This window comes from Pocillopora verrucosa, chromosome 8 (assembly GCF_036669915.1).
Source record: "Pocillopora verrucosa isolate sample1 chromosome 8, ASM3666991v2, whole genome shotgun sequence".
NCBI lineage: Eukaryota > Metazoa > Cnidaria > Anthozoa > Scleractinia > Pocilloporidae > Pocillopora > Pocillopora verrucosa.
This window is the reverse complement of record NC_089319.1, coordinates 2459471-2484548: the sequence shown is the minus strand read 5'-3', so window position 1 is coordinate 2484548 and position 25078 is coordinate 2459471. Positions and strand designations below refer to the sequence as shown.

The following is a 25078-nucleotide window of genomic DNA, read 5'->3' as shown; positions in this document are numbered from 1 at the left end:
TGACCATTGTGCGTAGGATGCAAGTGTAACGGAACAAGCTGCAGCTTCGACGAATTTCATCGTAGATGGAGTTGATCTCGCACTTAAGAGATGCACTTTGTTTGATCTTTTCCTTCAGCTCTTCAGAAACTACATTCCTTTCGAAGGCTACCGATGACTGCTTCCATTTAGAACTCCTTTCTTTGTCAATCTTGGCGAAACTTTCTGTAACCAAAATTAGAATAAAACGTATTTATCGCAGCGACCTTCCTCGACATTCGTTTGAAAAAGAAAAACCGTTTGGTGATGCTATAAACTTTAAAATTTCATGAGCATGCGACCTAGTCAGTTTATGATACAAGTTTTTGTTATCATCTATTTGCAGTATCTGTGCTATTTGTTAATCCGTTTTCTAGACATCTGAAAAAAATCTATTGAAAAATATCTATCGAGAAAATGTACAACGTGTGTGAAAATTTGACTCCGGAAAGGCCCCGGAATTGTTCTGTGCTTGTTAAAGCACAAATCGTGTCACCCTCCTGCCAGATCTACTGCGTCCAGCTTCGAAACGAGTCGGTTGGTCATCATCGTCTTCACTTTTGTCGCCATCACTGTCGTCCTCACTACTGCTATCATAATCAGCCTCGTCAGGGCCGTTAGCCAAGTTTTTTAGGCGTTGCTCCTCGTTTCGGCATAGAATGAATTTCTCACCATCCTGAACCACCGTTACAATATCTAAAATACACTGAGGTGGGTTGTTGTTGTCTTCATTGCCGACAGTGTATAATAGTGCATCTTCGTATCAAGAAATGGCCCATTGTTCCGGGTCAACTTTTCCAAACAAAAGTCCTGAGTAATTGGTAGTCCTGAGGGACTTTGGCCGAAGGGAGGCGGAAAAGCTTGTAACTGATCGAGAAAATTATCGGAGTGGCAATTTTGCTGCACTAGGGGAGTGGGTGGTGTAAATATGAACTAGTAAAATCAATCTCCATCGGTGTACCCAGGGGTAGACTTGACCCTCGTTTAGCGCATTGAGCCAAAGGTTCGCAAATTCAGAAATAATTAAATTTATCCGTATTGCAGTGACTCATTTAAACCACTTCTCTCTATATGTAAGTCAAGTCGCCTGGTTTTTACCAGTCAGTTTTTTCAACGTACAAATATATTTTTTGGTCTTACTACTGATGTTAAATGCAATCGAAAGTGACGGTTTTCTGTGGAGAGCCTCGAGGCGATTGAAGACCTTGTTTCTGGCGCACAGCTGTTTTCAAACGAGGCATTCATCGTTTTTAGAACCAGCATGTTTACCTAACACGAGGATCCTTCTTTGCAAAGGCGCCGAATTCGTGTAACTATGTTGATGATGCAAGATATACTGATCAAAGCAATGATTTCTAGTTTTTGCGAGAGCATGTATTTGAGTTATTTTCGTTTTCAATCAAACGCGTGGCAAGATGAGGGTGTGATATTTTTTCTCTCACAAGTCTCACAATGAAGAAGGTGCGAGTTTTTTTATTTATCATTTACAAAAAAAGCAGGTCCTGCTTAAAAGTAAGTCTCTCTCATTACATTACTACCAGTTTTACAGCGGATTTTAACAATTTTTGTTAAAAGTAAGGAGCTGTCAACAGCTTCTCCAAATTTTTCGCAGAGAGCAGGCGCTGGCGCACAGCTGTTTTCTAATGAGGTGCTGACTTTCTGGAACCAACAAGTCTACCTAAGAAGAGGATTCCTTCATTTAGGTACTTTGAGACTGCTTGAAGTTGAAGTGACCGTTCTACTTTTAAAAAAGGAAAAGCAGATCTTGCTCGTACAAGAATTTTCTAAAAACTGTCAAAACTGAATTCTAGAAATGTTTTTAGAATGAAATACTGTTAAAAGCAAGTTTTTCGAGGTTTTGGCAGAGCGCGTTTGTTATCACTTTTTATTTGTTCCTTTTGTCTTTTACCTTGGGCGTGGCATCCAACGAAGGTGTGATTTTTTCATCTCTTTAAGATGTGGCGAAGAAGGGCTAACACTCGAAACGTCAGCTTTTTTACTCTTTACGGTGGCCAATTTACATTTTCAACTCAGTTGTTAATACTCAATTACCACCTGTTTTTAATTTTGTCTAGTATTTTCAAAGCGCCTCAACGTTAAATTATCACGATAGGATTTCAATTGAGTTTTTTTTCTTTTTGCTTTAGGAAATGTTGCACTTGTTTGTGGTTTTGAAAGTTAGTTCTCTAATTTAAAAAGGACTTTCATCAACCTGTCACGTAATTTTAGTTTGAAAACTTGCTCTGGCCACGAGGAAGTCTTTGAGCAAATACTGACGATTCTTGTCGGAATTTACTATGAATATTTGTACAGCTCCACCTTGCACGAAAGCCACGATGACCATAATTCACGGACGTCAAGAAAACGCAATACAAACGATCTGCTCAAACCTCAAGGGCTTCAGAGCTACAATACAAATTTAAGTTGACAATGAGGACAAACAGATTAAACAAAATGCGATGTAAATTTACGCTGATATGCCAAATACTAAAAATTTGTCGATAAATATTTTTAACACGACAGTTTTTAATGAGTCGTCGACATTGTAGTTCAAATAAATGTATGTAAATTTATGACTATTTTTTTTTCGCCATACACACTATCTTGAAATTTGCTTACGTCCTTTTCATATTACTCATAGTTTAATGAATTGTCGTCTGTTTTGTCTCACGCAACGTTAAATCAACACGTAATAATGACTCGAAATTATTTGAAAAGTTGCTATTCTTGTAAAATCGTTCATTTTTCTTCCTACGGCTTTGTCACCACAAGTTAGACAAAAAGCACAACGTTTTCCGTCCTCATGATAAAATCATCCCGACAATTTGTGCACGATGAAACATTTAGCCGGCTTCACGCACTCCGTAGGAGTTTTAAAACATATTTTAGGCGCACTGTTACCAGAATAAACAGTACATTTTCCCCCATTATTTAACATAGTAAATGTTTTGTTCAAGATGACAGACAAGACAGATACCAGAAGCTGTTTATGTCTTTCTATAAGACACCAAAAGACTTCATTAATAAATCATCTCCTATATTTTTCCAGCTTGTCTAATTCTTCGGCGCAAGTTGCTCGAATTTTGAATTCAAGTTACACTTGAAATTGTTTAAGTTCTCATTAGGTGTGATATGCCACTGAAAAACAGCTTAGTAAAACGTCGGAAAAATTTTGTGATTCACATTTCTAGTCATTAAGTCTCTATTGCTTACATATGCAATTGTATTAATCTTAATGCACGGATGGTTTAATTTGAAAACTGTCAAACAATCTTTAGAACTTATGCATGGACGAACTTTTTTCAACAGTCGTTACCTATTTGTTTTGTATCTGAGGCGAAGAACTGAACATAAATTCAAGAAAAAGTTCCAGTAAAGAAGAGTGAAATTGTTTCAAAAAAAGCTTTAAGAGATGGGGTTTTGCCTAAGTTAAAGAGGCTTGCATTTTTCAGGGAACTTATTCAGCGTCGCTTTTAAGGCCCTGTTTACCATTCGAGTTGTTATCAGATAGTTGTCTTTTAACTGTCGACTGGTCTCATTCGCGTTTTCAACGACGTAGAGAGTACTTTATTTAGGCAGGCGATAAATTAAATCGTGCTATTTTTTGCAATTACGTAGAGACCAAACTGTTCGAGTAAAGCTCCTGTGGACTTATTTTCTATCGATTACGACTCATATTTCGTTAAATGTGTTTTATTGGCGCCTTGAAACGAAGTAAGTACGTGCATATGTATAATATGGAATTAACAATCAAGGAAATACAAGACTAGAAATACAGAATATTGTGGTGAAACTTGTCTTCATCCTGAACTTTTCATCTTACACTTAACGAAGGGTAAATTAGGATTTGCATGGTTTTTACTAAAGCATTCATGAAATAATCAGTTCGGGAAGTTAAACGCTGACAACCATAGCAATACTGCTTCCGATGAAGGAAAACAACTCAAGGCCTCTCAGAAAGTGGCATTACATCGTCGTTTTATAATCGATAACAGAATCCTTGGAATTTTTTAGCCATCACGGAAACATTACAGCATTTAGGTTTTTAAAATCATGTAGGAACATTAGGGAGCAGGCTCGTAGTACATCAAGGTGGTAAGACATCCAATAAATTTTATTCGTGCCTTGAATTATGCATTGCCTCTATTTCATTTTTTACGGTCTTTTTTAGGACAGGAGTCTATGAGGAAACGGTTGCTAGATCCTTTTTTCCTTATAAACTATACTTTTGGTGTGCTGTCTTGTAAAAAAAACAAAAGAAAAAAAAAAGAAAAATTATAATTTCCGCGTAACTTAACCAGCCCAGGGAAAATGGAGGAAAATTAATACTGCCTTCATTTGCGGATTTTTGCCTATCTGATAACAGGAATTTAGGATAATTTTATGTCTCAATTCCGCGCTCAGATATTTCCTCATGATTTCAGCTGAGATAAAGGAGGTTAACACATAAAATGCTTGGGACAAGACAAATTTGAGTAAAGTTTTTAATTGTTTTTGTTGATGTCACTGTTACCGCTGTTATATTTTAAATTCCTAACTTTTTGTATAAAAAGGCCCTAGATAAATAGCTCCAGCCCTCTCCCTTCCAAAAACGGTAAAAAAAAAAAGTTGAAACAAGAACAAAAATTGGTAGCATCGAGCATCATTTGTCTTTTGTAGAGAGCATTTTCGATATTATTTTAGGGAAGAGAACAAAAGCCATTAATAAAAGCTATACGCAAATTTTTCTCAAGTTCCTTTTCTATTTCATGATCGATAAGTCATAAAACTTTATTCTTCTTTATAAACCTTTTTTCTCTTCCTTCATTATACAGGTCCTTGAAAATTCAGATTTTTCCTACTTGAGTTTACACGATCGCCTTTGGTTATTTAGACCGATTATCATGGAAAGAGGAAATTTATGCTAATTTCAATCGAGACAAGCCATCTTTTTTCTGGCATCACGCCACAGATTCATACATGGGGTGATGTATGAATAAATTCAGTATACATTGGACAATTCGACTTTTTCCCGGAAATAGTAAACTTAGATTAAAAAATGTCAAACTCTATATTTCCCAAACCAGAAATATCGAAATAATCGGCAATTTAACGGTCGACAGATGCCACCTTCTATTGAGGTGAATACCTTTAAACTAATCATTGAACACGTTTGTGATAATAACTTTCTCTTTGACTTGCACAATACGCGATTTTAACTTTTGATAGATAAGCTATGTTTATGGACGAATATACAACAAAAAATTGCAACTATTCTTTGCCATATGTCAGTACTGTTCTCTTGTAAAAATAATTTTTCAGATATGATTGAGAGCGGTTAAAATGTGCTTCCGTACGATGCAGAAAGATCAAATTTCCGCCTAGTAAAACGCGGGAAAATTGAACATAACATAGTGTCATGCTTAAATGTTATTGAGAGAGGAGAGATGGGAATGTAACTATTTTAAATGAAGTAATTCGTATTTGCCGAAGTCTTTAGTCATTTTGCATCTAAAATCCAATTTTCTGAATAAGAAACGCTAAAAAAACTTTCGTTAAATACCCTTTAATTTTTCAAGAATGAGTTCCAATCATGGGTAGATGTTGAATGTCGGATTTTGACTTAGTTTTTGCTAGTTGTTGTAACTTTAATTCTTTTTGTATCAGTAAAATAGAATAGGAGAGATATATAAATGAAGTTGTACTCATAAGTGAATCGAAGGATAAAAAAATGATTCGCCGTCTGCGACTCACCTTTTCCAAAAGTGAAGTTAGTCAACAATGCAGTCCAGGTTTTCTGTTTCTACCACGCGCGTATGACACAAGTTTTAAGTTGATCGCTAGCTCCAAGCAATGGATTAAGCTTCCCAAATCGACCTGTCGTTATGAACAAAACCTTTCTATGAAAATAAATTTTAAAAAAATGCTTGCAGCTGTCAGTTCCATGTGGAAATTAATGCAAATGGCGCAAATGGATGTTATCCGCTTCGCTCGATGGAGAGATGTGGGTCTCTTAGGAATATCTTCACATATTAACATACGTATTTGACACCGAAATTAGTCCTTTGACCAACATTGTAAAAATTTCGATTAATTCTTTTAGGTCCAATTGACGGCGAAAAATGCTAGGAAAAGCAGATACTTAGACGTTAAGTTGTACGTTTTTAAACCAAAACCTTTTGGATTTAAAACTCCCTATTATTTAACATAGTAAATGTTTTGTTCAAGAAAATAAAATTTAAGGATAATGATCTAGTTTCTTTCAAGCAGCTGGAGATATTTTCTCGCCAAGTGTTTGTGATACCCACATTTGGAAACTCGGTAAATTTCATTTTCGTTTTATTTCAACTACACAGAAATAGGAGTTAAGGCTGAATATCAAATCTTATCATGGGGTGAAAGTCAAACTCAAGTTTATCATGCATTAAGTACAGTCATCTCCTACCTTTCAAGATCCAACGTTCTTTGGTGCCCAACACTAGACTTATTTAGCCAAACGCGTTTTCTTTTATTAGTCTGGTAGCTATGGTTACGATAGAAACTGTTGGTTTCAAGCCAAGATGAAAATTAATATTAGAAATGAACTTCCCACTTCCTGTTTGGGCTCTTTGCACAAAAAGCTAAATTGGTAGAATAATACGCGGTGAAGAATTTAAATTAGTACGGATTGACTGGAGTAATGTGTCTTGGACAATAAAATGTCATTATTAATTCCTTGAAAGTGTCGCAAGTCACGTCAGGTGCAAATGCATTATAATTGTAGATCGTCTTTGGTAATTCATGTCAAACAAACGCAATGCAGGTGAATTCGAGAGAAGAAACGAGAGACTTTAATAAGAATTAAAGGCAAGTCCAGCGAAAATGGTTTTGAGACTCACACAAACATAGATAAAGAGGAAAATTTTGCACTTCGTACTCCTTAGCTCGATGAATTTTATTAAATTGATTACAGTGTGTATATAGTTAATCTATGTTAATGAGACTGGAAAGAAATATGTTTTCTTTCTGTCATCCATAATTTTCTGAAACGTGTTGATTTTCCTTGTATGATTCTTTATCTTATTTTCTACAATCAGTTTATAAAATAATATAAAGATAAAATAATAAAGATTTGAACGGCTGCCCATGCACTAGAAGTGATTATCAACATTGTCTGTGTGCGTACAGCGTTTAAAGTCTGGTTAAACAGGTGTTCTTAGGCAATATTGCCTGATGCGTTATAGTTAAACAAACCCCTTAGAGACTGGGGCTCCACGCTGTGGTAGACCAAGCACACACCAGGGCAGGTGAGATCCAGATATAGAAACTTCTTTCCTTAGTGTAGAGGCAGTAAAATCATTGTGTTTTCGCTAAAAAATTGGACTGAAATGGCCGTGCCCATAAGCTGCACTTGCTAGGCTTGAAATTTTGAGGACTATGTCACTCCAACTAATCTATTAATAAAGTTTTCATTGTGAGACATACGTTCTAGGGTTGTTTAGTGCGATTGTAAAGGGACTGTTTGCGTCCGTCTGCGATGACGGACGTTGGGTTATTTTTCTTTTCATCAAAATGCTCCATTCAAATCTCCTTTCTTCTTTTCTTCAAAAAACTTTTTTCTTCATTAAAAACCTTGTTTCTGGCGCACAGCTGTTTTCAAACGAGGTGCTCATCGTTTTTAGAACCAGCATGTTTACCTGACACGAGGATCCTTCTTTGCAAAGGCGCCGAATTCATGTAACTATGTTGATGATACAAGATATACTGATCAAAGCAATGATTTCTAGTTTTTGCGAGAGCATGTATTTGAGTTATTTTCGTTTTCAATCAAACGCGTGGCAAGATGAGGGTGTGATATTTTTTCTCTCACAAGTCTCACAATGAAGAAGGTGCGAGTTTTTTTTTATTTATCTTTTGCAAAAAAAGCAGGTCCTGTTTAAAAGTAAGTCTCTCTCATTAAAAACTATCAGATTCTTACAGCGGATTTTAACAATCTTTGTTAAAAGTAAGGAGCTGTCAACAGCTTCTCCAAATTTTCGTAGAGGGCAGGCGCTGACGCACAGCTGTTTTCTAGCGAAGCACTTACTTTCTGGAACCAACAAGTCGACCTATGAAGAGGATTCCTGTTTTACAAAAGCACAGAATTCTTGCAACGATGTTGATGACACACGATGTACTGATCGAGGAAATTATCTCTAGTTTTTGAGAGGACATCTATTTTGAGTCATTCTCGTTTTCAGTCAAACGCGCGGCAAGACGAGAGTGTGATATTTTACTCACAAGTCTCACAATGGAGAAGTTACGAATTTTTTGTTTTTCGTTTGTTCTATATTCTCTTTCGGAGAAAAAAAAAGCAGGTCTTGCTTGAGCTTACATAGTTTTACGACGGATTCAAACAGTCTTTATGAAAATTATAAAGCTATCAACAGTTTTCCCAAATATTCCCTTTGTAGAAAGCGGACCTTAGGACTTTATGTTTGTTCTCAATCAACCGAGGCGGCATTTAACGAATCAAGGGGTGTGATTTTTTTCGCGTGTTAAGTTTTTGCTGGGCTTATGCATTTACGCTACGGTAAGCAAATTATGGGAGGCGATTGCGCAGCGCTTTATGCAAACTAAGAAAATAGGATAACTTTCGTAGCGCGAAATTGGATTGCCCTAAAATTTGGTAGATTAATCTGACAGCATCAGTGATGTGATTGAATACACGTAACCTGTTGAGCTAAAAAAAAAAAGGAAGAAACTAGCAGAACATGACTATGCGAAAAAAATCTCACCTCCTGCTATCACACAAAAGGATGAATAGGTATCAATTTGATGTCGGTTTGTGTAAACACAAAAAAATTGTGGAAGGAGATTATTCAGTTTTTCTTGCTTACGAAGCGCGAAATTTAAATATACTCGGATTGAACAGTCGAGTCGAATGGGAGAAATTGACGAGCGTGTGCGACTATTTCCACTCGCCATTGTTTTTTTAACTCCTTTCGTTGAATTGAAATACGGAAAGAGAAAGATACCCGTAAAACTACATGAATTAACGACGCGCGAGGCTTCGGACGTTATTACCAGGTTTTAAATCATACGCTAGAGGAAGGAGAATATGAACCTTTTTGTGCACATCAGGAACAAAATCTCATTCACGCAGCGCGAAATTTAAATACCCGCACATTAAACAATCGAGCAAATGACGAAAGTCTTCTACATAATTCAACGGCGTGGTAGGCTTCGGACGTTAATACCGGTTACACATGTTCTCAGCACTTTTGTATCGCACAGTGAGCCTCTAATTTAATATATCTTTCGCCAGTTTTAAGCAATGTAAAGGAAAAAACGGTGACATTTCTTTACTTCAGATACGAAAGCTACAGTCGCCCCACCATCCACCCCACCGTGACTATTTACATCCTAAAAAATCTACCATAATCACCCCCACGGGGAGGATTTGTCGTATCATCAGTTTTGCCAATGGTTTAAATCTGCCGCTCTTATGATAATCGGAAATTTGAAAAATCCCGCGTGTATTTTAAAGCTGTTTCCGCCATTGTTCCAAAGTAGCCATATACGGTCATTGTTAATCGTTAAACAAAGCCTGCTCAACTTTCAGCTGATCCGCTTTTCTTGATACGTTCCTCTGACGGCTCAAGCCAGTTAATACGCATGGTACGCTCAAGGATGCCACCATTACTGCAATGAAGGTCCTCCTGAAGATAAGCGAGGAAAAAGGGCTCCAAATAACGTTTCCAGTTGTGTTTTAGGGCGACTACATCTCCCTTTGAAAAACGAACTGGACGAGTTTCAATCTGTGCTGTTTCAGGTTGTCCTGCGTCTAAGGCTTGAAGCTCTTCAAGCATGTCAACAACATTTTGAGTTTGGTTTGTTTGAACTCTTCGGATCATGCTTAGAGATAGAGGGAGAGTTCCAGCCTTTTCTTTCGTTTTGTCTCTTACTCTTTGCTGCCGTACGCCTTGCCCAAATTCTTTAGCAAACAGCCTAAGTTCCCTTGATTCTTCACGCAAAACATCCTTCTCCTTAACACTATCTTCTTGCCTAAAATGTTCTTCGCTAAGCTTTGCACGATCATAAAGCCACTCAGGCTCCCTCTTGTTTATTGTTCGTTCGGTGTAGTGGCTTTGGGGTCCCGTATACACTGAAAAGGAAGAGTGATACACCTTCTGTACGGATTCAACAATACAGCTTGGTCTGCGGCTGCCATAATCATGCATGTCTGGCGTTGGACGACTTGGGGTTCTCATTCCCGCAAAGAAATGTTCCACATGTAGTGTCGTGAAACTTGGAAAGCATATATCCTTTGCAATATGCTGCAAATCGTTTTCAGAGAATGTTTTCTCAAATCGTTTTCAGAGAACGTTTTCTCAAATGACGAATGAAGCATTTTAAAAGCGTCCCTCGTAGGTTTTGACAATGCTGGATCAGGACCCTGGGGACATCTTCGACCTGTTCGAAAATACGCCTGCCTCTCTACGTCTTTCATGAAATCCGCCGCTTCTTTGAGAATAATCAACCCGTCTTCCAAACTTGGTTGGAAACTTGGCTTCCTTGATAGTTCTTCTTCAAGTTGGAAGAGTTCAATAAATAGCCCCAATTTCTCTCCGAGATATTTATAGCTTTTTAAGCTTGAAATTAGTCTGACAGCTTGATTGCTGGTGTCACAGACAAATATAGATTCTCCATATGACACAAGCGCTGATGGCGAGTGAAACCTAACTGTAAAGCCGTCTTGCATCCCCGGCTGGCTTCCTCCCAGTGAGTGAATTACCTTGCCATCAATACAAAAGTTAACTGAATGGTCATGAGAATCAGAGAAGACGAGCTTTTGTGCTGTTTTAGTAATGCCAAGGATAACTGACGGGTCCTTTTTAACAACACTGGTTAGTTCGACAGAGACCTCTTCACGAGAAAGACATTCAATTCCTTGGTTGTGCATCGAGATCAGGAGCCCTTCCGGAGCGTCATAAATGCAAAGCGGTTGACCCTAGTTTACCACAAAATAAATCTCCAGTTGGGCTTTGTAACGCTTCTGCTGAATGTCAAAGTCAAACTGCGATATTTTGAAAATGGTCTTCTTGTCAAAGGTGTGGTGTTGCTGATTGTTTATATCGGGAGAAAACGTGACTAACCTTTTAAAATCTCTATTGCTTTACAAACCCGGCGCACGTTTTTAGAGGGATGTCGGCCCGCAAATTGACTTGCAGATAAAGACCAGAAATTTATAGATCTTTTTATAAATTTCTCATCCTTAATCCCGTTTCCCGCCGGAAATAATAAAAAATTCCCGTGTCCCGCCAGAAAAATAAGCAACTTCCCGCTTCCACGTTATCCCGCATCCCGCCTTAAAATTTCCTTTCATCCCGCATCCCGGCAGCTAAAAACGCCTCATCCCGTATCCCGCCAAACCTATGTTAGACCCTCTAGATGGGGATCTGAATTTTGGCCGCGGGGTGTCCGCAAGGCAAGAGTTACTGTAATAACATTTACCAGTAAACCTAAAACTGATGACATTAATTTTATAAAAAAAATCCTTCAAATTAATCCATCTATTATTTTCCTTGATCAAAAGAAAACTTTTCTTTCATATAAATTGCCTTTAGAATAAATACTACTCGGGTCCACGCTAAATCCCACAACACGACGAAATCTCATAGTCCATTTGTGCTATCAGTTTTCAATGTGTTATCAGTTGTTACATCATGTTTTTGTGTCTGGTCTTTTCGCCGTTTTAGAAGAAATTCTATGTATACTCTAGTCCTTATAATTGGTAACTACACAAACACTCATTATTCTAAGTTACCTGCTTGTTGAACGTCGCCTTGAGCTTCGCTCATGCCGTTGATCGCCTTTTCTGCTGAGCGACCAGGAACGTGACCTAGAATGTCGAGTTTATGAAATTAAATTTTGCCAAGAGATTGCAGATTTGAACCAGAAAGAAAACCGTAAATCAACGTTTACTCCAATCTACCTTCTACGTGTGTGATTATCTTTTCTCTTCTTTCGCTTCCCCATGGAAAAAAACTTTCTGAAATGTTGACTTTTTTAAAAAACGATCCAGTAATCTAACATCACGGGCGACGAGCGGGGGAAGAAGAAAAGATAGAAATACGAGTGGTCAGCGGGGGAAACAAATTTAATACCTCGTGTAGAGACATATCAGTTGTAGCTGCAGAAAACAATACTGTTGTAAAGCCGAAATGTTAACAGTATACTTCGCTAAATAAAATTTTAAGCAATTTTTCAAAAGTTTTGATGGTACGTATGTCTTTCACTGCTGTAACAAACAATGGAGGCATCAGAAAAGGCATCGGTGGCATCCAGAAAGGCACCAAGAAGAATTATATTTAAGTTTGTAACTTACTGCGTGACATGCGTGACGAAAAAGAGAAAACCAAAACCGTGGTCCCCAAATGAATTCTCCCACCTTACCCCAAAAAAATTACAAATTTTTCGCAACTTCACCGCAACTTCACCTGTTCCTATTCGTAGGTCCGGCCAAACCTTTACGGTCATTGGCTCCCGTATAGCCGCTAACTATGGCTTATAAAGACAGGTGTTTAGTGTTAAATTGTAAAACTCCCCGAAGAAGTCTACGACAGTTAGACGAAACGCGTCGGAGAATAAAGAAATTTTACAACTACTGTTCGTAGAGTGCTGCTCGCCAGTCTAGTTTCAAAGATTTTTTAAAAAATTTGTTGCAATAGCTGTTGTCAGTTTTTCCATTTTCCATGCAGGTTGTCTGGATATACCTTTCGCAGAGACGTGGAGGGGGGGGGGGGGGGACAGAGACATCAACATAACATTTCACCTGCCGTTCGGTTCGAAAGTGAAGTTTTCATACCGAGTTCATTTGTTAAATTAAATAGGAAAAAAGAACTCTTCGAACGGAAAACAAAATTATTTTAATGTCTGGATCTTTTGAAAATAGGTCTCCTGAACGAGTGGCCCTGACTATAAATATTTAAACAAGGTAAACACATTAGCCTTAAATTGGCTGTTTCTCGAAGCTCAGTGTTTTCCTACATGCCTTTTAGAGTCAATATTTACATGGGGGACAGAGACACCAAACAACATTTCACCTGCCGTTCGGTTCGAAAGTTAAGTTTTCATACCGGGTTCATTTGATTAAATAGGAAAAAAAACACTTCGAACGGAAAACAGAATTATTTTTAACGTCTGGATCTTTTGCAAAAAGGTCTCCTGAACGAGTGGCCCTGATTATAAATATTTAAGCAAGGTAAACACATTAGCCTTAACTTGGCTGTTTCTCGAAGCTCGGTGTTTTCCTACATGCCTTTTAGATTCAATATTTATACAGGGGACAGAGACACCAACACAACATTTCACCTGCCGTTCGGTTCGAAAGTGAAGTTTTCATACCGAGTTCTATTGTTAAATTAAATAGGAAAAAAGAACTCTTCGAACGGAAAACAAAATTATTTTAACGTCAGGAACTTTTTGAAAAAAGGTCTCCTGGACGAGTGGGTGGCCCTGATTATAAATATTTAATCAAGGTAAACACATTAGCCTTAACTTGGCTGTTTCTCGAAGCTCAGTGTTTTCCTACATGCCTTTTAGAGTCAATATTTACATGGGGGACAGAGACACCAACAGAACATTTCACCTGCCGTTCGGTTCGAAAGTGAAGTTTTCATACCGAGTTCATTTGTTAAAATACAGCAGTTAAAATACAGCAGTTAAAATACAGCAGTTAAAATACAGCAGTTAAAATACAGCAGTTAAAATACAGCAGTAAACGATATATGTGCCATCAACACTTTTGAAAAATTGCTTAACATTTTACTTAGCTAAGTGTACTGTTAACATTTCGGCTTATAACACTATTGTTTTCTGCAACTACAATTGATATGCATCTATATGAGGTATTAAATTTGTTTCCCCGCTGACCACTAGTATTTCTCGCTTTTCTTCTTTCCCCGCTCGTCGCCCGTGATGTAGTAACTCCCGCTCAAATGACCTATTCATGGCATATTGTATGACATGATTGAACGTCATGCAGCGCGAGTAAGACAATAAAATCCTGGCAAGTTATTAACAGATTAACGACCCAATGCCTAACCAGTCAAGTTTGAGTCAACTAGTACTCTTTGATTCTGGTCTCCGGTGAACTATCAATCAATAAGTCCAAATACCAAGGAATACTGTATAAAATGGGTCATAAAATTTCAAAAAGCTTTAAAAATCCATGTTTAGGCGCGCATCGTAAATTATTGTTGTTATCTAGACGCTTGATCCTTGAGCCCATGGAAAACACGCTGATCCCGATCCCGAGGGCTTTGATCCCGGATCCGAGGCTGTGATCCCTGATCCCACCCTTTTTTAGGCCTTTGATCCCTGATCCCATATACCTCGTTACGACCCTGAGAGATGAAACTCCTATCGTCACTATACTCTATCACTCACCTACAAAGCTCTCATTGATGCATTGTCCTCAATAGGCAAGTTTTATCCATGTACAAGTGTCAGATCGCTTTCAGTCAGTCTCGAGAGCGAATATACAGGCACCGATCAAGAACTAAGATATATAAAGCTGGATTTAGCCTCTCTTTTCTACCTGCATAAGACAGATCAAGATCGGACGCATACCGATATACAAAACAGTGAGTTTCTCAAAGCATCTAGAACTTTCGCTTTAAATTCGATATCCTACCCTTTTGCCCTCCAATCTGCATTCCTATCATTTATGCCAAATCAGTCATTAGCTAAACAAAACATATATATATATGTCTATTAACAGCTAGACCCCTATAACGAACAGTTTCGATAAACAGCTGTGTTTGTTCGTTCAGAAAGAGCTAATTTGTAATATAACTGATGCCATTTCCTTGTAAGTAGCAGTATTTTACTTTACCTTTGATCATTGATGAATACAATTATTAGTTACCTTAAAGAGTAGCTATTTTGATTTATTATGCCCGGGGCTCATTCTTAGATCTGTTGATCTGATTTCTTTTGAATAAACTCAACATCCATTTAGAGTTGATGATTTGAAATCATTTATCGCCCAAGTTTGTCACACATTTATATGGACGCATTCACAAATCAAGGCTATCAATAGACTTTACGGGGAGATATAATGAATCCGAAGAAAAACTCTTGTATATTCTATGTTTGATCGTGGGTTCAAGATACACTCGAAAACGGCGGGGTAGGTGTGTACCGTCGTTGAAAGTGTAAAGGGTGACACAAAGAGTATTAAGGAAAAGAGCAAAGAAATCTGATGAAAATTGCATCGTTTTCATTCCCTCCTAAAACCATATATAAGACTTCACAAAGGAGTGAAATTTCAACCCAAGGAGGGATGGGGCAGGTCGCATTTTGACCCCAATAATACGAGGGATGAATTACACGAATGATAAAACTCATCGATGCAACCAAAAAAAGGACAAATACTTTTAATGTGCTGCATTGATTATTGTAAATACAATCAAACATAATTTACAATACTTTTCATTGAAGATCTGTTGAACATCACAGCATGTGTGTCATGAAATTTTGTACAGTTACCTCAGTCTGTCACTAACTTCACTATCAATTTGTTCATTTTTTCCTTTGCATTTACAGCTCACAAAAATAATTTAGGCACTTTCAGCTATGATATATCAGATCTCCATAAAATATTTTCATCCATAAGGCTAACAGATTTGTACATGATCAATAAACCTACAAATTAAATATGAGATCATAATTTAAGTACATCAAACTGTTCACTTAAAACTTTTGAAAGAAATAAAAGGATGCTAAGCAAGTGCTTGTCATAATTATTTTTCAGGCCAAATGAAAACACTGCTTCTTTGCAAATTGAACCATTTCTTTCAAGAGTGACCAAAAAGGAAATCCTCTTTACAATACCAAAACATTTTTATGCAAAAAGATGATGAGCAGTAAAATATAAACAAATGGATATTGCTTGATTTAACCCTTTACACCCTAACATCACTATTTATATTCTCCATACTGTTCTCTGTACATTTACTAAGGTGCCGAAAAGGAGAATTTGTCTGACAATCAAGAGTTGGTGATCATTTCCTGTATTCTCATGATGTAAATGTGTGATTCAGCAGTGATATTGTAAGGAGAAATTAGATGCTGGTCACTCTTAGGGGTTAAAGGTTAACATCAAACTCTCAGAGCTAAGTCATACAAAATATATACTATAAAACAGAGAGCGCAGAGAATTGATGGCTAGATTTTCAGAACAGAAATGTTAACTCAGTTATTAGGCTCAGTAGCTTCCATATGTCTGCATAATTTTTCTGTTTACCAAATAAATCAGTCTGATTATTTCTGCCCTGAAAAACCTTCCCTCAATTAAATATTTTTGAGCTATCCACACAACTATTCTGTTATTACAAAACAGTATTTCAGTCATGTGACCAATAATTTGAGATCTTCCATCAAAATAAGCAATAATTAGCAAGCAATGGAAATGCTAGAATGCATTTGATTGAGGGCTTAATTTGTCATTCTTTCACTGTGTATTCATCTTTCCAGGCTAACAGCTTCCATCTCAGTGATTCTTCTTTCCTGTTACAAGTGACTCACATCAGGAGAATCTTCTGTTAATATCTGACCGTTTGGTTCTACCTCATTACCAGGACTAAAATGACAAGAATGTAAAAATTCAGTAAAACACAAGTCAAAACAGAAAAACCAAAATATGACCAACCCATAATAGAGCCTGTCAAGCATCAGGGTTAGAATTCTGCTGGATTTCACCCACCTATGATTATATTGATTAATACTTAATGGCATGTAAATTTTAAAGTTCTATCACAGAACTGAACATTTTTGGCAGTATTACTTAATTTTTTCGAGCACCATGTTACAATAAGTCACAAGTAGACTGCATTTGTCCCTGGCCCTAGTCTGCATTTCGGAGGTTCTTCGCAGCATTCTCTTATTTTCTACCCTGTACAAAACCAGCCCCACAACACACAACATCTCATAAGAAAGCTTTTCTTCCATCTTCCTCTCAAGAAATATTTTCATAAGATCTAGAATACATGTACATATATCAATGACCAAACTACAAAGAAGGCAACATCATTCACAGGGGAGAGAGGAGATGAAGATACTAATAATTGTTTAAACCAGAGACCAAGTGCCCTATGAATGCCAATTATCTAAGCAATTTTGTCCAAGATAAAAAGAAACTGGATCTCTTACCTCTTGGTCTTCTTCTTTTCACTTTTTCCTAACGCAGAAAACGATGGAGGAGGAGGAGGTATCAATGGTGATCTGGCCTCCACAGCAGCACTACTGTTGTCAATTGGACCTGGAGAATAATGTAAAGATGCTTCGATCAGCCTTGATTGGTATTTTGATAATTTAGTTTTCCAGAAACAAACAACAAGCTTACAGAACAAAAGATTTCAAATCAAGTGCTGAAAATAATCCAGGATTGCTTTCCATTGGTTTAACTTCATTCAGCTATGTGATTGGCTAACAGCATTGCACCACAAGTCAGATGCAAAAGGAACTACATTGAAGAGCCAATCAAAAGTTCTTGAAGGCTCCCTATGATATCTGACTTTGTTGTGACTGGCTGTCGAAATGACTTCCGTTTTTGTTCCTCCTTTGTTTTGTTAGAAGTTCACAATCAGAAAGTGAACAAGGTATTGAAGCTAAATGTACACAATTTCTAATTCCAATCATATGCTTTCCCACACTGTTATTGTCAATTTTAAGGTGAATCAAAACAAGAAGCTTTAAAAAAATACACATAAAAAAATAAATAAAATAAAAACAGTCCCATGTTACAGAATTAAAACTTTTAAATTTAAATTGTGAGTTATATCCTTCAAGTTATACCTGCAATTTTCAACAACATGCAATTTCAGAAGTTGTGGTCAGCCATTGTAAAAATCAATAACAAACAGGAAAATGAACAGAACTGATCTACAGACACTAATCATGACTCAGACGCATGAAGTTTCAACTTGAGTCCTTTGAAATGTTGCATTTATCACATACACACTTAGCATGATACCTCTTAAATTTCACAACCCACATGAATATACATGAATTTTAGAAGGCACTGGTTTTGTTTAATTCAGTCAGCCAACTTTATGCAACAGCCCACTACACAGTACACGTACTGTACCTGACAGACCAGGGGTGTTCATGGATGATAGGCTGTTTACTTCTGCTTTGTTGTCCAGCTCCATGTAGTCTGAAGGAGGATGGTATAATGCATCTGGTCCAGCACTTGAATTATGCTTCAATGACTTGTGGCCAGCACTGGAATCTAGTGTAGGATGCAGATGAATTCCACTGGCAGGTAATGTATGACTCACTGAGGGAATGCAGGAAAAGTTATATACATGTGCACAATAAAATGATTACAGTGGAATATACAAGCAAAAAGTTATTCTACACAGATACATGTACATGCACATAGGAGTACAGTGAATGGACAATGCTGAGAGCACTTGTCTCCCACCTTGAAACCCGAATGTCAACTGTCACATTTTGGTGAACCCTTTTGCTCCCAAGATCTGGTTATTTATTCTCCCCTCAGGCTGCTACACATTTCCTATTTTTTAATTAAAACCAGTGCCGTCAAGAAAATGTCAGAGTTAAGAAATTTGACATATCACTTGAGTTTGGAGCATTTAAAATATTTGAAAACTTTAAATAATCAACAAGCATGCACGAACATTGGAGTCTTCAGATGACGAGCTACTGGTCATAAACTAATGACTAAAACAAGACATTTAAGGAATGCAAAGTTCAGTGGCAAATGCGATGTTTAAAACCAACCCCTCCATTGAACTTACCTGTCTCTGGAGAAACATTTCTGTTTAAAAGTTCAATGATGGCTGTAGAACACTCAATGTCTTTGTGTATCTGATGTGTGAGTACAAATAATAAATAAGAATAAATCACGATTGAGAAAAATCATGAAACCGTTTCAGTGTTTAAAAAAATCACATATTAAATGTATGAAACAAATGAACAACAAAATGAAAAGACAGACCACTGAGAAGCAGGTAGCTATACAAAGATCATAAACAGATGTCACCAGTTGTCCAAACCCAAGGTTTTCAAGCTGCCATTTGGCTGACTACTTTTGCTGAAAATCTAGCGACCAAAATGGTTGCAACTTGGAGTGCTGATTATAAGCAAAAATATAAAATACACAGTGAACACACAAGTACCTTTAGTCTTGCGATATTGGAAACCAAAGCAGCTCCGACAGTTTGGAGTTCCAAATCTTTGCTGAGACAATTGATTGTCACAGCAGGAAGAGGTGTGGGGTGACTGTCACCAAGCAAGGAGGAGTGACCAGACTGATGGCTGATAGCACTGCAAAACTGCCATGAAAGAAAAAAAATGTATCATCAAGGTAGCAAAATAAAACAAAACATTACTTTGGCTAACACTATGGTATTCATAAAAAATTTGATAATTTCTGACTTGGACTGTTATCTAATTCAAGACCTGAACAATATCATTTACGATAGCATGTTTCATTTACCAATTTGATGCACTTAACTTGAGTTACAGAGATGGAATGCTTGGGAAACTCCCACAGGCCTTTTTTACAGTCTCCTGTAGCCCTTTTTATGATAAAACAAGTACATAACATTTATGGAATCAGCACAGAGTAATACTCAAAAATTGTCCTCCCCCTTCATATCATAAAAATTAACCCAGAGACACAGGTTTGCCTGATACTGTAACAATTTACGTACAATTTACAATGCATGTTTGCATGCTTGTATCATATGCTAATTATAAAAGAGAGAATTAATTGTAAAAACATAGAAGTACTAGAAAATGGGATGGAATATGTTCTTAGTTAACAAAATATCAATTTTATGTCAATCATCTCACCTTTGGATGATGAAAACAATTTTTCACACTGTGATAACAACTGCAGAAGTTTTAAAGTGAGATGTAGTGCCTGACTGCCTTCCTCTGTCAGGTATTTATCAATAAGCTGATCTGAAGGACAAAAAATCAATATTTAATTAATAGGAATGTAGATCATCACTGATATCTGAATAAAGTACTTTATTGCCCTATGAAGTGATATATTTTTTTTAAATAAAAGAGGGGTTTGATAGTTGTAGAAGACAAAGAATCTGGTTATTCTTACAGTGTGGCTCAATTCAGTACAAAACCTATTGCAAAATATAACTTACCTAATTTTTGAATCTGGCTCTCATTCACTTTTGAAAGGTTTTCAGCTTCAAAGCATCTTTTAAGTTCATCAAGGTAAATTAGATCTTCATCTGACAATTCCATTCTTTTCAAACACTCTCTCAGATCAGATATCAATAATGGGCCCTTTTGAGACAAACAAATATATGATTGTGTGGTCATCCAAAATAACCAGCAGTATACTTTCATTTAAAAACTTGGTGCACAGCATATGAACATATATCTTTTGTCATCATATTGTATTAAAACTTACCTTAACATCCTTCTAAACATTAGGGTTCCTTGATATGGCACCTTGACTAGAGTTTGAGTCAAAAAAAATATATATATATATTAAATAAATAAATACAGAACAGATGTAAGTTCCTATTAAGTTACTTCATTTGGTGAATGATAATCTTACTCTATTTGTTAATCTTAAATAGTTATTAGTATAACAGTTATTAGCCCTAGAATCAAGCTTACTCAGTCTGTAAAAAGTAATTCTAATTATTAATTATCAATGATTGTAAATAAGGTCATGAGAGATTCTGTCAAGTGCAATTGACAGGTTTTGAATTGGAGTTTTTAAAAATATTGATGTACATGTTGGGTATATGTGCGCGTTTTCATCTGATCTAAGGTTTGAAATACCTCTTAAAATTCCTTTTAGGTTAGATATTACATATAAAGGAATTATAAAAGTTTTAAGAAATTTAGGATAACCTTGGTCCACCTACAACATGTGCTATGTACATTGTGTATATCCAATACCTTAGCAACTGTACATGCCACTGAGCACAAAGTTATAACTTAACCTGCATAGTTGCTGGTTTGGAAGCTGGCTGTTCAATAGAATGATGCAACACTTGTAGAAACAAGCCAGAGAGCTGTGGATAAACAATTTGTTCCCTCCATTCCTCTAATTTTTAACAACTCCATCAGTAAACACACCCTAAAAACCATAATTTTGCTCAGGGTGCATGTATATGTGCAAAGTCATTTGGTAACTGTAGAAATGTTAATTTTAGTGAGCTTAAGTTATTTCTCAAGGCCAAAAATAAATAGTACAGTTTCTCAATTATTTTTATGATCTAATAGACCAATTACCAGCCATCTGGTGGTTCCCTTTGCTTAGTCTTTCCAGGGGGACTATTTCTTGGCTCATATATTGATTCTGGTGCTCTTGATGTTGATGGTGTAGGGGATATTGACGTGCCTCCTGAAGGCCTCACAGATACAGAGTCTATCATGGGTCTTATCATCTGACCAAATGAACTGAAAAAATTCAGTTCGACAGTTATTTGTTGATTATCACCAAAAAATACATTGATTCTCTTAATGAATGAATCTGCCCTTGACTTAACTGGAAGCATTGCAAAAAAAGGAAAAACAAGGAATTATCCTACTTCATGGTCAAAATTCTTAGTACCCTTGGACCCCCTGGCTGGGCATTACGCCCCCATTAGGCTCCCAATTGATGCCCTCTCACAAACAGTAGAAGCCTCACTAATAAATTGCTTTACTTCTTCATATACACCCCTCCTCCCACCCATTTCCCCTGCAGCCTGCCTCATATCAACAAATCAACTTGCATACTGTATAAAAATGATTCCATCATTACTGTTAGTAATGATTGTTTGTTGTACGCAGTTACCTGTTCAGAACTTCTGAAGGAAGGTCTCGAATATGTTGTGGTATTTTATTCCCAGTCAGGAACATGGCCACTTCTGATGAGAAGGTGTTGCAGTTGTGTTCAAACAAGTTATATTTTTCTCCTCTGATAATCAATTCAAAACAAAAAGTTAGTAATGAGTGTTAAGTGATTTCTACAGCTTTGTAAAGAGAGCTTCATTTACTTGCAAGTTTACTGAAAAATAGGACATAAAATGAATCAATATGTACCTAAAATCTTCTTGTCCAACAGCACTTAAAAAATCAATGAAAAGATCTTGAGTTATTTCTGTATCACCAAGATCAACAACTTCATCTGGACTACCAAGAATTGTTCCACCCTAACAAAAAAAAGAAATTGTTTCAATCAGTAGAAAGTAACCTATGGTACAGGTAAAAGAGAAAAGAAAGCTGTAGCAGTCATGCTACCAGAAATTAATAATGTCTTGTTCAGATTTCAGAGTTGAGTCCAGATTTACTTCAAGACCTTACAGTATTTCTTGATTTACTATAGTTAGAGAAAAGATCAAGATATTACATACCGGGAGACAACTATTTATTCCATCACCGCCATAAAAAAACTCCCTATCATAACACACCAGGCCTGTATGCCTATAAACAAAGTATTAAAAGATAATAAAAAAAAAGGCAAAAGAAAATAACACAGCATTTAACTCCACACTTGGTCCTGAATCAAACAAAAAGTAAATTTAATTTACAAACAAAAAAAATTACATACATGTGATCACTTGCAATTAATTGTAGAATGACACTAAGTAGTCTGAAGCAACAAGATTACTGAAAGTCATATCTATTCTGAGGCTCTGAAGTCATACAGAAGCAATCTCTCCAATTATCAACATATTGGCCTGATTTGCAACAAATTCTTAGGAACAGCCAAAATCAAATTGATTTACTGCTAAATGTTGAGAGAATTAGTGTTAAGATCTTAGTGATAATCTTGGTCAGGACTAAATTGGAAAAGGTAATTATACAGTGTCTACAATGCTTAAAATGATTGATTCTGATCAAACATTTCAAACCAAGCAATACTCCTTGTTCATGGCCATTTAAAACTTTCTACGAATAGTTTGGTCATGGGCCAAGGTAAACTGAAAATTATAAATCAAAATCATACTACCGATGCGAATAATTAACAGAGCACACAGTACAGTTAAAATCTTAAATATATTCTAGGCTAGGAATGAAAAAAAATCACCCAATATTCTATTCAGAAAAAGATAAGCACATACCAGATCCCATCGATTTGCTTGCCTATGGATACAAGTGCAGAAAAAATAACTAATAGTTGGTGTGATGTCTGTACAGATTTCACTACCTTAATAAATGTATATGTCTAGATGTTAGACTAAGATGTAATAAGCTGGCTCGGTATCACATCTACATACCAAATAAACAGACCTGACAGCTCGGTTGCAATTAAAAAGATGAAGTCGGATAAATGTTTAATTTGCCCTTAAAATATTCCCTGAATTTTAAAACTTAGTAACTCTGGGCTTTTATTCTAAAGGATTAAGTGTTTAACAGTCGCATCTTTGCTGAGTCACAGTGCGAAACACAAAATTAAAAAGATATTTCAGCTGGGATATTTCTCGCATAATAAAATAAGCACTTCTATTATTATCGAGCTTACCAAGTATAAAAGGTGACAGCTGTCTTGCCATACCTCTAGAGAGGTCGTAAACGTACAATTTGACTGGAAATTTTGCCATCGATCTACAGACGCCGACGTGAACTATTCAAAATCATTCAAAACATTGAAGCTTGCTGAGGTAGACTGGGTACCAAAATCGGAAAGCTAATGGAGGACTGGAAGCTAAAAGGTCGAGTTAAACAGTCACGACGTAACACCTTGTATGACGTTTCCGCAAAGGATTTGTGATTAGGTGGTACTTTACAAACCGGGGGATCGACAAAAGCGAAGACGATTAGAAACAAAATGGTCAGAGTTTCCATCGGGAGAAATGATGTTGTGTCATTACGAAAGCCGAGAAGGGACTTCAGACTTATAAAATATGAATTAAGAGTTAAGACTTAGTTGAGGCTTTACACTTCACGAAATCATACTTCTCACTACAGAATTCTGTCCTTAGTCTTAATTCAGTCTTCAGTATTCAGGAGGTGAAAAAATTTTTTAAGTCCGTCAATGTGCGTCGTTATGTTTCGGTGAGCGAAAAGTCCCTGATCCTTAATGGTTTTAGTCACACAACTACTTGATAAATGTGGACATCAAGGATGTAACTCTTTGCAAAGAAATGTATGCTGAGAGTTGTGTCGAACATAACAAGGATTTAGAAGAACTACTGAGATTGATCAAACCAGATTATAGTTTAATTGAACGCGAGGCTCTTAAATTGTACTGTGAGATTGTCCAATTTCTTAAAATGGATGACTTAATCCGACCGTTGTGGTTTTCTCTCGCCGCATTTTACCAGCATTCGCCCCTCGTCTTGCGTGTTGACTAGTGTGGGAAAAGCACATAACAAGTAAAGGTAAAGCAACAGTTTCATTACTTACATTATGTTGTCCGTATGTGGCATTTTCATGTCCCGTAACAAAGCTATTTCGAGTACTTTTTCGTTAGGATGTCCGAAAGAGAATAACTTGTCATAACTAGAACATAACTGTAATAGTACTATAACAGGACATAAAGTTGTAAATTGTACTAACACTGATGCTAATGTTGAATGGTCAGTTAGTCTATCGATCGATAACGTACAAAATCTTCGAGTGTTAACTAAAAATATCAACGATAGCGTCAAAAATGTTGATTGCCAAGAAGGAATATATGAAAATTATGGAATGACGCCGCCTACTTTGTTTTCCGACTAGAACCTCTTAATTATCTCACTGTGCTTGAGTAGTCATAATTGAAGCTTATTATTATATAGATTCCACACTCGTCAAAACATGTTGTTCAATTATGCCTTCTTAAAGGCAGGCCAGACGAGGAGAGGAGGAACGGTGGGGAATTACCGAGGAATGAATGTGGCATTTTTATAACAGATCACTCAACATCTTGCCTACTACGCCATTTCAACTGACTCATGTGTGTCGATGAAACAACACCTAGACTTTCCTAATACTCCTCCTTCCTCAACTAAACTCTAACAGCCTTAGTTGTGTCCTTGAACAGAAACATTTCATTGTTGAAAAATTAACAAAATATTTAAACGGTTAAACTGCTACAAGCATTATTCACACTGACTGGTGAGTTCTAAGAACC

The 25078-nt window shown here is 36.7% G+C and overlaps 2 protein-coding genes, 1 long non-coding RNA gene and 1 pseudogene across 13 annotated transcripts in view; all 4 read right to left on the bottom strand.

Annotated features, from left to right (window-relative positions):
- The window catches only part of LOC131770158 (uncharacterized), a 35943-nt gene extending 23548 nt beyond the window's left edge, over positions 1 to 12395 (bottom strand). For 10 of the 11 annotated variants that reach the window (XR_010718442.1, XR_010718433.1, XR_010718434.1 and 7 more), the window contains exons 1-5: positions 12347 to 12395; positions 11954 to 12047; positions 11786 to 11860; positions 6443 to 6538; positions 5752 to 5874 (exon numbers count right to left, since the gene is read on the bottom strand). The gene's annotated coding sequence lies outside the window, so the exon portion shown is untranslated. The remainder of the gene's footprint in view (positions 1 to 5751; positions 5875 to 6442; positions 6539 to 11785; positions 11861 to 11953; positions 12048 to 12346) is intronic. The other variant, XM_066170672.1, reaches the window with a different exon arrangement.
- LOC136282857 (uncharacterized) lies at positions 494 to 10791 on the bottom strand. Its single transcript, XM_066170813.1, has 2 exons — positions 9602 to 10791; positions 494 to 774 (listed from the first exon to the last, which is right to left on the bottom strand). Exons 1-2 carry the CDS (start codon positions 10227 to 10229, stop codon positions 494 to 496), a joined length of 909 nt encoding a protein of 302 aa, XP_066026910.1. The 5' UTR covers positions 10230 to 10791.
- Positions 12396 to 15375: 2980 nt separating the features above from the next.
- LOC131769429 (uncharacterized) lies at positions 15376 to 21907 on the bottom strand (annotated as a pseudogene).
- Positions 21908 to 22062: 155 nt separating this feature from the next.
- On the bottom strand, positions 22063 to 23597 carry LOC136282785 (uncharacterized). Its single transcript, XR_010718451.1, has 3 exons — positions 23486 to 23597; positions 23085 to 23106; positions 22063 to 22172 (listed from the first exon to the last, which is right to left on the bottom strand). It is a non-coding gene; the product is annotated as an uncharacterized lncRNA (long non-coding RNA).
- Positions 23598 to 25078: the final 1481 nt, after the last annotated feature.